Genomic DNA, 15558 nt, shown 5'->3' with positions numbered 1-15558 from the left:
GTTTGAAGATTACTGCTGTCGCCCTTGCTTCGTACATACATTGTGATATATAACAGAAGGAATACGCAGTTTAAGATCTTGCAACCTTGTTTTTACAATCTAAATTGTGCATTGCCAGTACTGCTTACTTGAATCTCAATACTGTGATATGCTAGATGTATAGGTTTTCGAATCCTGCGGAGCACTAAATTCAATGAAAATTATTAAAACGTCACCTGATAATGGTTACTAACCTAATGGCAGATATGTTCTTCGTTCGTTGTCTGTCTAGGGCTTCAGCTCTCTCTTCAAGCTCATTTAGCTGGTCTTGAATCCTTTTGGCCTTGTCAGGGTCCCCTGCCTCCTCTGCCATGGCCTGCAAACAAGGTGCAATGAATTTCAAATTAACCATTTACCGCACTAGAGGGAACCGGTTTAGTCTTGTATGGGTCTTATTAACCTTTTATGGCAAGAATGGGTAGCTAAGAACTTGAATGCCTTGAACTCTAATTAAATCTTCGACCGGAAATGAGCTGAGGAAAACATACTACTGTCCATGTTGATCAACCTGCTTGGAAATCAGCACCACATTCAACCCCTTAACAGCCTTAAAAACAAAGCTGATTGGATCCACAAGTGTTTGCATAATTTTTGCTTCCCTATTTACAAACGGCGTTATTGTGAACTGTAGGACACTGCGCTTAAGAAAATATGTTTTGGCTACTATTCCAAAAGGGCATATGGATTAGTTACTTACCTGTAATCCTAGTTCTCCTCCAGGGGTATCCTCAAAGTCATAAGCATTAGAATATTCCCATCCATGCGCGGGACCACAGAAACATTATATTATATGTACCCCACATATATATATATATATATATATATATATATATATATATATATATATATAAACACATATATATATATAAACACATATATATAAATATTTATATATATATAGAGCGGCACGGCGGGGCCTAGTGTAGAGCGGAGCGGTGGGGCCTAGTGTAGAGCGGAGCGGTGGGGCCTAGTGTAGAGCGGAGCGGTGGGGCCTAGTGTAGAGCGGAGCGGTGGGGCCTAGTGTAGAGCGGTGCGGTGGGGCCTAGTGTAGAGCGGAGCGGTGGGGCCTAGTGTAGAGCGGAGCGGTGGGGCCTAGTGTAGAGCGGAGCGGAGGGGCCTAGAGTAGAGAGGGGCGGAGGGGCCTAGAGTAGAGAGGGGCCTAGAGTAGAGCGGAGCGGAGGGGCCTAGAGTAGAGCGGAGCGGAGGGGCCTAGAGTAGAGCGGAGCGGAGGGGCCTAGAGTAGAGCGGAGCGGAGGGGCCTAGAGTAGAGCGGAGCGGAGGGGCCTAGAGTAGAGCGGAGCGGAGGGGCCTAGAGTAGAGCGGAGCGGAGGGGCCTAGAGTAGAGAGGGGCCTAGAGTAGAGGGGAGCGGAGGGGCCTAGAGTAGAGGGGAGCGGAGGGGCCTAGAGTAGAGGGGAGCGGAGGGGCCTAGAGTAGAGCGGAGCGGAGGGGCCTAGAGTAGAGCGGAGCGGAGGGGCCTAGAGCGGAGCGGAGGGGCCTAGAGTAGAGCGGAGCGGAGGGGAGTAGAGCAGAGCGGAGGGGCCTAGAGTAGAGCAGAGCGGAGGGGCCTAGAGTAGAGCAGAGCGGAGGGGCCTAGAGTAGAGCAGAGCGGAGGGGCCTAGAGTAGAGCAGAGCGGAGGGGCCTAGAGTAGAGTAGAGCGGAGGGGCCTAGAGTAGAGCGGAGGGGCCTAGAGTAGAGCGGAGGGGCCTAGAGTAGAGCGGAGGGGTCTAGAGTAGAGCGGAGGGGCCTAGAGTAGAGGGGAGCGGAGGGGCCTAGAGTAGAGGGGAGCGGAGGGGCCTAGAGTAGAGCAGAGCGGAGGGGCCTAGAGTAGAGTAGAGCGGAGGGGCCTAGAGTAGAGTAGAGCGGAGGGGCCTAGAGTAGAGTAGAGCGGAGGGGCCTAGAGTAGAGCGGAGGGGCCTAGAGTAGAGCGGAGGGGCCTAGAGTAGAGTAGAGCGGAGGGGCCTAGAGTAGAGCGGAGGGGCCTAGAGTAGAGTAGAGCGGAGGGGCCTAGAGTAGAGTAGAGCGGAGGGGCCTAGAGTAGAGTAGAGCGGAGGGGCCTAGAGTAGAGTAGAGCGGAGGGGCCTAGAGTAGAGCGGAGGGGTCTAGAGTAGAGCGGAGGGGCCTAGAGTAGAGCGGAGGGGCCTAGAGTAGAGCGGAGGGGCCTAGAGTAGAGCGGAGGGGCCTAGAGTAGAGCGGAGGGGCCTAGAGTAGAGCGGAGCGGAGCGGAGGGGCCTAGAGTAGAGCGGAGCGGCGGGGAGTAGAGCAGAGCTGCGGGGCCTAGAGTGGCGCGGCATGGCCTAGAGTGACCCGGCAGGGCCTAGAGTGGCCCGGCAGGGCCTAGAGTGGCCCGGCAGGGCCTAGAGTGGCCCGGCAGGGCCTAGAGTGGCCCGGCAGGGCCTAGAGTGGCGCGGCAGGGCCTAGAGTGGCGCGGCAGGGCCTAGAGTGGCGCGGCAGGGCCTAGAGTGGCGCGGCAGGGCCTAGAGTGGCGCGGCAGGGCCTAGAGCTGCAGGAAGTAGAGTGGTGCCGCTGGGCCGAGCGTAGAGGGGCGGGACCTAGAATGGTGGGGCCTAGAGTAGAGCAGCGCGGCGGGGCCTAGAATAGAGCGGCAGGCGGGGCCTAGAGTAGAGTGGCGCGGCGGGGCCTAGAGTAGAGTGGCGCGGCGGGGCCTAGAGTAGAGTGGCGCGGCGGGGCCTAGAGTAGAGTGGCGCGGCGGGGCCTAGAGTAGAGTGGCGCGGCGGGGCCTAGAGTAGAGTGGCGCGGCGGGGCCTAGAGTAGAGTGGCGCGGCGGGGCCTAGAGTAGAGTGGCACGGCGGGGCCTAGAGTAGAGTGGCGCGGCGGAGCCTAGAGTAGAGTGGCACGGCGGGGCCTAGAGTAGAGTGGCGCGGGAGGGAGTAGTGTGGCGAGGTGTAGAGTGGAGTGGCATAGCAGGGCCTAGAGTGGCGCGGCGGGGCCTACAGGGGCAGGGAGTAGAGCGGTGCGGCGGGGCCTAGAGTAGATGGGTGGGGGTCTAGAGTGGAGGGGCAGGGCCTAGAGTGGTGCCAGGGGCAGGGCCTAGAGTGGCGCCAGGGGCAGGGCCTAGAGTGGCGCCAGGGGCAGGGCCTAGAGTGGCGCCAGGGGCAGGGCCTAGAGTGGCGCCAGGGGCAGGGCCTAGAGTGGCGCCAGGGGCAGGGCCTAGAGTGGCGCCAGGGGCAGGGCCTAGAGTGGCGCCAGGGGCAGGGCCTAGAGTGGCGCCAGGGGCAGGGCCTAGAGTGGCGCCAGGGGCAGGGCCTAGAGTGGCGCCAGGGGCAGGGCCTAGAGTGGCGCCAGGGGCAGGGCCTAGAGTGGCGCCAGGGGCAGGGCCTAGAGTGGCGCCAGGGGCAGGGCCTAGAGTGGCGCCAGGGGCAGGGCCTAGAGTGGCGCCAGGGGCAGGGCCTAGAGTGGCGCCAGGGGCAGGGCCTAGAGTGGCGCCAGGGGCAGGGCCTAGAGTGGCGCCAGGGGCAGGGCCTAGAGTGGCGCCAGGGGCAGGGCCTAGAGTGGCGCCAGGGGCAGGGCCTAGAGTGGCGCCAGGGGCAGGGCCTAGAGTGGCGCCAGGGGCAGGGCCTAGAGTGGCGCCAGGGGCAGGGCCTAGAGTGGCGCCAGGGGCAGGGCCTAGAGTGGCGCCAGGGGCAGGGCCTAGAGTGGCGCCAGGGGCAGGGCCTAGAGTGGCGCCAGGGGCAGGGCCTAGAGTGGCGCCAGGGGCCTAGAGTGGCGCTGCAGGGCCTAGAGTGGCAGGGCGGTGTAGGAAGATGATTTGATTTGATTTGGGATTTGTAGAGCGCGCGAATGCCCATGGGCGTCTTGGCGCTGAGAGACCAGGGTACCTGCTACCTCATGACGTTGTTCAAAGACTTGTGGTGAACAGCCAAGTCTTTATTTCTTTTCTGAAGGAGTACAAGGAAGAACAGTTTTTAGGTTTCGCCTTGCATAGCACTGCGCAGCAGTGCTCGCGCAGGCGAAATCTAATGTTTACCACTACGGGGCTTTGTCCCGCCTCTCTCTTCCATTGGCTAGCTCCATAAATGGAGGCTAGCCATTGGAAGAGAGATCTGTCTGTCATTGTCGGAGCAGATTCGTGGGCAGTCCGGCGATTTTTTCGCTCTCCACCCCATTTCGATCGTCATTGCGGCGGCGAGTGGTAGTTTTTTTTTTTTGTTTTTTTTTAAAGGTATGCTTTGGCCATTTTGAAAGTGTCGTTTGCAGGGGTGGGTTGCGCGATTTCAGTTTCCTGACTTTGCTAGCAGGTAAGCGGCATTTGCACTTACTTGAAAATGAACATGACTATTTCCCCTAATTGCTTGTTCATTTTACCCAACAGATGCGTGCGTGTGTTAACAGGCAAGCGCGTGAATTAATCACACGTGCACGCTCTCCACAATTACATGTTGGCCCTGAATTAACTGTCCCGTCCAGCTAATTCTACCGCTGAAAGTTTGTTCCAGTACATGTTCCTATATTACCCTTTAAACACGTGTGTATTATCGGGACACGAGTGGCACAAGGATGTAGAAGGCTTGATTCCCGTCAGAGCTATGATTCGTGAAACGTGCAAGAGCCTCGGAGAGTGCTATGCGCCCCGAGCCTGCCCCCAGCACTTCGCTGAGGCAGACGCCGTGGTTTTATGCACGATCGTGCAGAATGCGAGCCCTCCACATGCAGTAAACATCAGCTTGAAGTGAAAAGCCACCGACATAACATAACTCCCTTTATCATAAACGGTGCTGCGAGTATACCGACATATAGGATTATTTAATTAACCTAATAAAATGTTGTAGCGATGACATTAAAGAATTAGTTTTTAAAAATATGCTTGTGCATCGGGTCCACGTCTTGGCTCGTTATGCACGATATATAATGCAAATGCTACTTACCAGTATGCATCTGTTCTTGGCATGTAGGGCTGCTGACATTCATATCTGTGCATAGATCGCCGCCTAGTGTTGGGTCCGGATGATTGCACATTGTTGTCCTGGAAGAGTCTTCGAAGTATCACGAGATAGGTGGCTCCTCCCCTGGACTACAGTGCGCATGGGCATCGCCTCCATCCCCAGATTGTTTTTAGCCATTGGCAGAGATGGAGTGACATATGTGAGTGATGCCCTATGCTAAGAGTATGAAAATATGTGTAAAGAAAATACTGCAGCTGCTACAGGCGCCGGGGAGGAGGGCGGGCAATATGAATGTCAGCAGCCCTACATGCCAAGAACAGATGCATACTGGTAAGTAGCATTTGCAGTTCGAGGCATGTGGGCTGCTGAATTCATATCTGTGCATAGAATACATAGCAGTCCCTCCATTAGCGGCGGCCGCCCGTGCCAGCTGCAGCCGTTTGAAAAAGCGTTTTGAGAACAGCCTGGCCAACAGCTGCCTGCTGTTTAGAGTGCACATCTACACAGTAATGCTTAGTGAAAGTATGTGTGGTAGACCATGTAGCTGCTCTACAAATATCTTCTAAGGGAATGTTACCTAGGAAAGCCATAGAGGCCCCCATCTTTCTGGTGGAGTGGGCTCTTGGTGGAATTGTGAGAGTGCGTTTAGCTTTAGCGTAACAGATCTGAATGCATTTCACTATCCACCTAGCGATCCCAGCTTTGGAGATAGCATTTCCCTTGTGGTGTGAGGCAAAAGCAACAAAGAGTTGCTTGGTCTTACGAAAATCTTTAGTCCTGTCGACGTAGTACATCAAGGCTCTTTTAACATCAAGGGTGTGGAGCATCCGCTCCGCCAGTGACTCTGGGTTTTGAAAAAACACTGGTAACTCAATTGTTTGGTTCATGTGGAATTGAGATACAACCTTGGGTAAGAATTTAGGGTTAGTGCGGAGCACCACCCTGTTAGCGTGTACTTGGAAGAAAGGTTCCTGGATGGTGAGCGCCTGCAACTCGCTAACCCTCCGTAGCGATGTAATTGCTACTAAGAAAGCAACCTTCCAAGTTAGAAACTGAAGCTCACAAGAGTGCAGTGGCTCAAAGGGAGGACCCATCAGCCTTGTAAGAACCACATTGAGGTTCCATTCCGGAGCTGGTGGTGTCCGCGGTGGAATGACCCTTTTGAGTCCTTCCAGAAAAGCCTTGATAGCAGGGACCTTAAAAAGGGATAGGTGTTGCCTATTCTGAAGGTATGCTGCCATCGCAGACAAATGAATGCGGATGGAAGAGTATGCCAAATTGCATTGGTACAGGTGGAACAGGTAGCAAATAATGTTCTGAATGGAAGCGTCCAGTGGGTCAATATTGTGGTTTACACAGTACATGACAAAACGCTTCCACTTGGCTGCGTAACAAGCTCGAGTAGTGGGCTTCCTTGCCTCCCGAATGATGTCCATACAATCGGGGGGAAGATTGAGGTAGCCAAACTCTAGGACTTCAGGAGCCAGATCGCCAGGTTGAGCTGTTGCGGATCTGGGTGCTGAATGTCGCCATGGCTCTGCGTCAGAAGGCTGGGGGTGAGATGAAGCCTCTGATGCGGTACCACGGAGAGTTCCAGAAACGTGGTGTACCATGGTTGGCGAGCCCATGTTGGAGCAACCAGGATGAGAGTCATCGAGTGCTGCCTGAGTTTGCGTGCCACCAGCGGTATCAGAGGTGCTGGGGGAAAAGCGTACGCAAATCTGCCTGACCAGTTCATCCATATCGCATTGCCCTGTGATTGCGGGTGTGGGAACCTGGCGGCGAAGCTTTGGCATTTTGCGTTCTCCTTTGTGGCGAACAGGTCTATCTCTGGATGACCCCACCTTTGGAAGTACGTTCGGAGTACTGATGGGTGTATCTCCCACTCTTGCATTTGGTGGCTGTGCCTGCTGAGCAGGTCCGCCATCTGGTTGTCTTTGCCCGGGAGATGCTCCGCCATGAGGAAGATGTTCCTCTGAATGGCCCACTTCCACATGCTCTGAGCCAGATGAGACAGCTGCGGAGAGTGTGTGCCTCCCTGCTTCTGGATGTAGTACATGGCCGTCATGTTGTCCGTCCGGATCAACACGACCTTGTTGGACAGATGTACTTTGAATGCCTTTAAAGCCATGAAGATTGCCATCAGTTCCAGAACGTTGATGTGCATCTTCCTCTGCTGTAGTGTCCATAGTCCCTGCACCGTGTAATGGAGTACATGCGCTCCCCATCCCTGGAGAGAAGCGTCCGTTGTCAGGATAATCTGTGGCACAGGCTCCTGGAACGGTCGGCCCTTGCAAAGGTTTTGTGGATTCCACCAATGCAGAGAGTTGTACGCCCGACCGCTCACCAACACTAGGTCTGTCAGTTGCCCATGAGCCTGAGTCCACTGACGTGCCAAGCACTCCTGAAGCGGACGCATATGTAGTCTCGCGTGCGGGACGATGGAGATGCAGGAGGCCATCATGCCTATCAACTGCATGAACACCTTCGCTGGAAGCGAGTGCTGAGGTCTGAATCGTTGGATCAGAGTCTGGATGCTGGCGATTCTCACTGAATTTGGCTGCGCAGTGGCTGCCAGCGTGTCTATCGTCGCGTCCAGATACTGCCGTACATGGGCGGGCTGGAGATGAGATTTTGGATAGTTCAGCGAGAATCCCAGATCGTGCAGGAGATGAATAGTGCGTGACACGTGGTCTGCGCACTGCTGTTCTGTCCTTGCCTGAATGTGCCAGTCGTCCAGATAAGGATAGACGTGGACGTTTTGGCGTCGCAGATGCGCCGCCACAGTCGCCAGGCACTTTGTAAAGACTCTTGGCGCTGTGGTGACCCCGAACGGCAGAACCCTGAACTGGTAGTGCTGGTCTAGGATTGTGAATCTGAGATACTTCCTGTGGGAAGGATGCAGGGGGATATGAAAGTATGCATCCTTTAGGTCCAGTGTGGCCAGGAAGTCCCCCTGTTGAAGCAGAGGGAGAACCTGCTGTAACGTGAGCATATGGAAGTGCTCCGAGATAATATACCAGTTGAGGGGCCTGAGGTCCAGGATGGGCCTGAGGGATCCGTCCTTTTTGGGGATCAGAAAGTACAGGGAGTAAACCCCTGTTCCCCTTTCTTGCAGTGGAACGAGCTCTATTGCCCTTTTTTGCAGCATGACTGTGACCTCCTGCTGCAACAAGTGCAAGTGCTCGCCGGACATAGGACGGCTTCTTGGAGGTATGTTTGGTGGAGTGGAAGTAAGTTCCAGACAGTAACCGTACTGGATAAGAGATCTCACCCACCTGTCCGTGGTGATGGATTTCCACGTGGGCAGGAACTGCTGGAGTCTCCCCCCTGACCGGTGTTGTGTGGTCGGGGGGCAGTGACAAGACGTCACTGCTTGTTGGTGGTGGTGGTGGACCTGGAGCTATTGTTTCCACGTCCCCTGGCCTTGACATTGTTGCCTCTGTAGCCACCTCTACCCTTGTTGGTGTATGAGGTCTGGGTATTGCCCTTATAGTACTGTGTGGATTGCGATGCTTGACCCCTGGAGGTGCCTCTGGAATTGGAGCGGCGAAAGGAACCACCCCGAAACTGCTGAGATTGGAGGGCCCCCATGGACTTAGCAGTGTCCGTGTCCTTTTTCATTTTTTCCAGTGTCGCATCCACCTCGGGGCCAAACAGGTGGTCAGGATTAACTGTTTGGTTGAGTATGGTTGTTTGGATATCAGGTTTAAAGCCTGAGATTCGAAGCCATGCATGCCTTCTCAGCAACACACTAGTGTTGATCGCCCTGGAGGCAGTGTCAGCCACATCTAGCGCACATTTGATGGAAGCGTTAGTGATTAGCTTGCCCTCCTGAATTAACATCTCCCCAGCCTCCTTGTACTGGTCAGGTAGGTGCTGCAACAGTGTTTCTAGGGTGTCATAGTGAGCCCTATCGTAGCGTGCAAGTAGGGCCTGCGTGTTTGAAATACGCCAGATGTTAGCTGCCTACGCAGCAATCCTTTTCCCTGAGTCCTCGAATATTTTCGACTCTTTGTCTGGGGGAGGAGTGTCACCAGTAGTCTGTGAATTCGCCCTCTTCCGAGCGTTAGATACAACCAAAGAGTCCAGTGGCAAGTGTCCCTTGATGTATGTTGGATCCGAGGGCGCTGCCTTATATTTCTTATCAATGCGAGGATTGATGACACGCGCCCGAGTGGGCTCCTTGAAGACCTCCGGCTCGTGCTTTAGCACCCCTTTGAGCATTGGCAATGTCTTGACTGACTTCTCTGCCACTGAGAAAGTGTCAAACAAAAAATCCACATCCACAGGATCTGAGTGGAGCTCAACATCATGGTTGGCTGCGGCCCTCTCAATTAGGGCGTTGAAGGCCGCAGAGTCCTCCGTCGGTGAGGTCTTTGCCGCAAAGAGTTGCGGTTCCTGACCCGATTGCGGGTCATCTGGGTCGGCTCCGGCCGACCAGGGTTCATGTTCTTCCTCCGGATCCGAGTACGCCGGATAGTTGTACTCGACTTCCTCCTCATCGTCACCTTCCCCTGCGTTAGAACGCGTAGGAGAACGTTCCACTTGTTTGGGAGACGAAGGCTCCATAGGGGCCGAAGCGCCCGCCGAGTCCTTCTTGTTTTTAAGAGGAATCCGAAAATGTTCAAGCACCGGTTCCGTGGTGATTTTCCGTTTGAGGAGGGACAATTTCCCAGTATTGGCGTCGATGATGACCTCACGGCGCTCTTCCTCAGCGAGTGGCTGGAGCCGAGGCTTCGACCCCGCCAGCGACGCTTTGGGCGTCGACACCTCCTTCGAGGGCACGTCCGCCCCCTGCTTCGGAGCGAAGGCTTTCGGCGTCGACTTTGGCGGCAGGGTGTAGCGAATAGGCGTCTGCGCCTTCGCCGGCTTCGATGCGGGCTTCGGCTTCACTCCCTCTGGTTCGGGAACCTCAGCGTTTCGAATCCGTTGGAGGGATTCAACGACCTTCTTCGTCAAGGCTGGAGAGGGCTTGACTGTCTCGAGCGATTTCCCTGAGTCGGGAGTCGAGTCTGCCGGGGGCAGCGTCTTCGGAGTCGACACCTTGCCATCCTTGGCCCCGACGGTCGGAGCCGGTACAGCCGGAGCCTTGGAATCGCTTTGGCGCTTCTTTGGAGCCTTTCTCGGGTCGTCGACCTCGACCATCTTCGGCCACCTTCGTCTTCGGCGTCGACCCCGAGGCCTTGGGGTCGGCCATTTTGGCGTGGCTTTTCAAGTCGGCCATTTTGACTTTCTTAGGTGTTGACGCCTCAAGAGCCTTCTGTCCCACCAGTGGAGCTTTCACTTTCGGTTTCGAAACCGATGGTGTGGATCCCGATGGCTTCACTTTCTTCAACGGGATTGGCGCCTCAGAAATGTCCGCAGCCGGGCCGAGAGGCGGGGCAGTTGGACTATTAGCAAGGTCTTGGGTAAGGCCCGAAGGCGATCCCTCGACCTGGGCCGTATGTTGGGGATTAGCCCCTGAAGCAGTCTGGGGGTGCTCTTCCTCCGAGCTAACCCCCACGGTGGCAATGGCCCCATCGTCGTCCCCTACCTCGTCGCCGGCTTCATCAAACTCCTCATCTTCTGCGTCGTAGTCCTCTCCCTCCGACGCAGGGCTAGAGTCCGAAACCTGAAAGACATTTTCGTCTTCTTCAAAGATGTTGTCCGGCGGGGGCGCAGGGGGCGCCGACAACTGGGCCTGGAGTCGAGCGGCCCGACGATGCTTTAGGGTCTTCTTGCACCGGAACTTTGAGCAGGCCATACACCTGGCCTTGTCATGGTCCGGTGATAAACACTTGTTGCACACAGGGTGCACGTCGAGGTATGAATACTTGGAGGTGCACACCCGGCACCTCTTGAACGGAGTCCGTTCCATGTTCAGGAACTTGGAGCGTCGAGTAGGCCCGTCCGCGCCGAGAGCACGCGGAGGGGCAGGAAGCGTTCGGCGCTGAGAATAAGATAACCCGAACGAAACAATACCGACGCCCAGCCTAAAGACCTTTTGGTCTCAAGTAGAAACGTAAAACTACTATCGGTTCCGACAGAGGGAACCGAAACACATCCGAACCCAATGGCGGAAAAAAACAATCTGGGGATGGAGGCGATGCCCATGCGCACTGTAGTCCAGGGGAGGAGCCACCTATCTCGTGATACTTCGAAGACTCTTCCAGGACAACAATGTGCAATCATCCGGACCCAACACTAGGCGGCGATCTATGCACAGATATGAATTCAGCAGCCCACATGCCTCGAACATAGTAATTATCTTTAAGGTGAGATGAAAGAACAATAAATTATAAGGCGGCAAAGCGGACGTTAAGACCCAGACCTGAACCGTTCATTTGAGCTAAAAGTGGCGTGGGCAGCCCCCTCGCATCGGGGCGTGTAACTGGGGGGGCGGTTAAACCGAAAGTGAAAGCGCAGTTTGGGGTCCGCTTTCCTCGCGCCCCCTGAGTGTCCGTTTCCACAATAAAGAGGGCTGTTCAGTGGACACCCACGCCTCCACCTAATCCTTGCAGTACAATTTCTGTTAATTAGAGAAGGAGCGCTCCGGGTGTGGAATCTTAATGAAGCACGGGGAGGGTCTTGGGGGAGGAGCTGAGACTTGTGTGCGCGCGCACAGTTGTTGTAATAAACACCTCAAATGTATTAGTAAAGTTAAAAGGATAATGTTCAGCTTTTTGTTTTTTTACCATGGTATAGCAGCATTGATGCGAGAAACACCTTTAGTGCCTCAGAATCCATTTAACTATTACCGGCTTACAGAGAGAACCCCATCTCTTAATAGGCACGCGGGCTTCAATGTGCTTTCACTCTGTGTGTGTGGCTCTGTGTGGTTGTGTGTGTGGGTGGGTGCAAATGCAATAGGTCACGCATTAGCGAGAGATTAAGCTATTGGCATTGTAAATGACAATACCATTTATTTATCCGTTTTCAAAAACAACACATAAATAAAAAGTTTGTTATTTACAATGCCAATAGCTCTAACTTTTGCAAAGGCGAAACCGTTGCATTGTAAATGCTTGTTAATTGATGTTGGGAGTTGGTTCCAAAGCCGGGCTGCGTGCAGTCTGAAGCGTCTCCCACCCCATCTAACCTGCTTGAATCTTGGAACCTGAATCAATTTCAATTGGCTGGATCTCAGGGATCTAGAGGGTTCGTACCATTTCAAGTGATTTTTCAAGAACTGGCAGCCTGTTCCATGGAGTGCCTAGTATGTCAGGCAAAGGGACTTGAATTTGACTCTTTTGGCAATTGGCAGCCAATGCAGGCCCATCAATCTGCGAGTCACTGGTTCATACTTTGGAATATCTAGCACCAATCTGGCCGCTGCATTTTGAAGACGCTGCAATGTCGCCAATTGCTTGACCTGAATACCTGCATACAGTGCATTCCAAAATCTAGCCTCGATAGCGCTAGTGCTGTGACCACTGTCTTGCGTGAGTCAAAGGGTACAAAAGGTAGGAGTTTCCTGATTGGTTTGAGAATATACCATACGGAAGAAGCTAACTTGTTTGTTTGTGCTTTAAACGTAAGTTTGTCGTCCAGGAGGACACCCAAGTTTCTGCCCTTATCAACTGGGATGGGACAGTGGCCTAGGTCCTCCGGCCACCATTCCTGTGACCACGATTGCATGTCTGTCCCAAACAGCATAACTTCACTTTTGCTCCCGTTTAATTTCAAGCAGTTACCCTGCATCCATTGAAAGATGTGGTGCATGCATTTTTTAAATTTCTCTCCCGTCTCCTTGATGTTGCTTGAGATTGACAACACAATTAGTGTGTCGTCAGCGTAGGAGACTGGCATGAAGCAATGGTTCCTTAATATTGCCGCCAGCGGGCCACGTAAAGATTAAAAAAAGTGGGACTTAGCGACGGCCCCTGTGGCACGTCGCATAGGGAACTGAATGGTATGGATTTAGCTTCTCCTACTTCCACCGTGAAATTCCTGTTAGACAGGTAGGATGCTATTAGAGTTTGGGATGATTCGTGTACTTCTGCCTCTCTGAGTCGGCTGAGTAGGATATCGTGGTTTACCGTGTCGAAGGCCGCCAAGAGATCTAATAGGATCAAGGCGGCCTTCCCCCCAGCATCCAGAATATACCTCAGTTCCTCTGTGGCAGTAAGCAGGGCTGTTTCAGTTCCAAGCCCTTCTCAAAAGCCAAATTGCGAATGGTCCAACAGATTGTTATCATACAGAAATTGGGATAATTGCCTGTTCAGAGGTTTTTCCAGAACCTTCGCTGCGAAAGGTATTCTTGATATAGGTCTATAGCTACTCGGCTCTTGTGGGTCAAGGGTGGCTTTCTTTAGTAAAGGAAGAACTGATGCAGTTTTCCAAGTCTCTGGGAAATTGCTGGTCTTAACTATTTCTTTAAAGAGCAACTCTAATTGTTCACTCAGTAGTTCCTGGAAAAGGTGCATTATCCTGGGCGGGCATTGGTCGGAGGTGCCTCCAGACTTTGTTTGCCTCACGACCTGCCTGATCTGTTCGATTGATGGTGGGTCAAATTGGAAGGGGCGTGCAATAGTCTGTGGAATCTGGTGGTCATTAGATTCCCAAATTAGTTTCCCCGAGCACTCTAAATGTACAGATCCAATATCCAAATTAAAGTTCAGCCGAATTAATCTGACGCAGTCAGAGGTTGGTAATCCAAATTAAATCATCAACGAAAGTCCTTCAAATCACGGATAATATTTTATTTTCCTCTTTTCTGGATTCAAGCTCTCCAAATTCTCGATGACTTCTGTATATGGGAATTTGGAGAGCTTGAATCCAGAAAAGAGGAAAATAAAATATTATCCGTGATTTGAAGGACTTTCGTTGATGATTTAATTTGGATTACCAACCTGTGACTGCGTCAGATTAATTCGGCTGAACTTTAATTTGGATATTGGATCTGTACATTTAGAGTGCTCAGGGAAACTAATTTGTTTGTAGACCTACTGGGTAGGTTGTGATGGGTGTTGGTGACCACACCTTTCCTTAGAAGCACCAACAAGATAATTTGGAAATTTGCACTATACCCTTATTTGCAGAGCGCCCTTTTGACCTGGGTTACCAATCGTTTGTTGTCATTAGATTCCCCCGTGGTTCTAAAAGACTCGTAGACACTAACCACTTTGTCTATGAAGAAATGTCCCAAGGTATTGCAAAACGCAGAGCTGATTTCGGGAGGAGCAGAGTTGTCTTCTTTGGTTAATTTTTTTACTATGGAAAAGAGTTCCTTACTTGAATTTTTCGCTTCCTCTATCTTATGTATGTAGTATTTACTTTTTTCCCTTAATATCAGTTTTTTATAGGTAGCCAGTGAGGATTTATATTTCACTTGTTTCGGGCTCATATTTCGTCCTCAATCTCCTTTCCTCTTTCCTGCATATCTTCTTTTGGGTTCTTAGCTCAGTTGTAAACCATGGCTGGGAAGGCGATTTTTTATTTACTGTCTTTCTACTACTAGGCGCGCCACCATAGTCGCCGCTTTTATCCAGCTTGCTATTTGGGTCGAGGCTATGCTGCAGTCTTTGTCCAAGACTGGTATGGAATTAGACAGGTGGTCCTCTAATAGTGTGGTATTGATTTTAGACCAATTACGGGCGTTTGTGTGTTTGGCTGTAGGGGGGGATTTCTGCTAGCGGGTTTCCCCGTTTTTATCGTGAAAATTATTAACTTGTGGTCGGACCATGCTACCGGGGAGGATTTCTGATAGTGAGACCTTTTTATTGGAAGTAAACATCGCGTCCAATGTATGGCCTGCACTGTGGGTGCTTTGAGTGACTGAGTCATGTCTAAAGTGGCCATAGCGTCTGTCAGTGTTAGTGTGTCCTTGTCCGTGCTCTTTTCTAAATGAAGGTTAAAATCCCCCAACACCGTGGAGTCCGGTTTGTACACCCCTGATTCCAGGTATGGGCTCAATAATTGCGTTAGTGATGTAGTCCCTTTGGGGGGTCTATATATAAGAAGGCCTCTGAACGTCTCGTTGTTGGTTAAGTTTGATTGGAACAGCAACATTTCACAGTCCGGGTTACTGTCCTCAATTTGGCCTTTGGTCCTTAGGGCACTGCGATGAATAATAGCCAGGTCCCCCCTCTTTTTCCCTTCCTGTCTGCTCTAATTATGGAATACCCCACCGGAATTGCTAGCGCTAGATCAATATTAGAAGCTTCATCTGCCCATGTCTCTGTGATAAAAAGGATGCCAAGGTTTTGTGATTCGATGAGTTCCAGGGTCTCTACATTATGTTTCACAAGAGATCGTGTATTAATTAAGCCTGCCTTGAAAACTTTAGGTGGAAGATTATTAGGCGCGGGTCCTACCCAATTAAACCCTTTGTTACCTTGCGCGTTCAGGGATAAGTTGCAGTTTGAACAAGCGTTGGTATCAAGCCGCTGAAATGAGGGGCATGTTGCTTTAGGCCTTAGGGCAAGTAGATCTTCCCGAGAATAGCTGATAGCAATAGGGTCTGATCCCAGTCTGGCAAGGGTACTGGCCTTGGGCCCGGTCCAGGCGCAGACGGGCTTGCCTTTAGCGCGCCTTTGGCGCGCTCTAGGTGCGCCCGCTGCGCACATCCGCTGCGCGTTCTTCCTGACATTGCTTATGAACGCCTGGGCGACGGTCGACTAGACCGCAACACT

The 15558-nt window shown here is 52.6% G+C and overlaps 1 protein-coding gene across 1 annotated transcript in view; it reads right to left on the bottom strand.

Moving 5' to 3' along the window:
• The window catches only part of RTF1 (RTF1 homolog, Paf1/RNA polymerase II complex component), a 337563-nt gene that overhangs the window by 120000 nt on the left and 202005 nt on the right, over positions 1 to 15558 (bottom strand). The window contains exon 13 of the mRNA XM_086937201.1: positions 234 to 355. Coding sequence (XP_086793327.1) covers positions 234 to 355 — 122 coding nt within the window. The remainder of the gene's footprint in view (positions 1 to 233; positions 356 to 15558) is intronic.

The sequence above is a fragment of the Lissotriton vulgaris genome, chromosome 9 (genome assembly GCF_964263255.1).
Source record: "Lissotriton vulgaris chromosome 9, aLisVul1.2, whole genome shotgun sequence".
In the NCBI taxonomy this organism is placed as follows: Eukaryota; Metazoa; Chordata; class Amphibia; order Caudata; family Salamandridae; genus Lissotriton; species Lissotriton vulgaris.
This window is presented reverse-complemented; position numbering and strand designations above follow the sequence as displayed.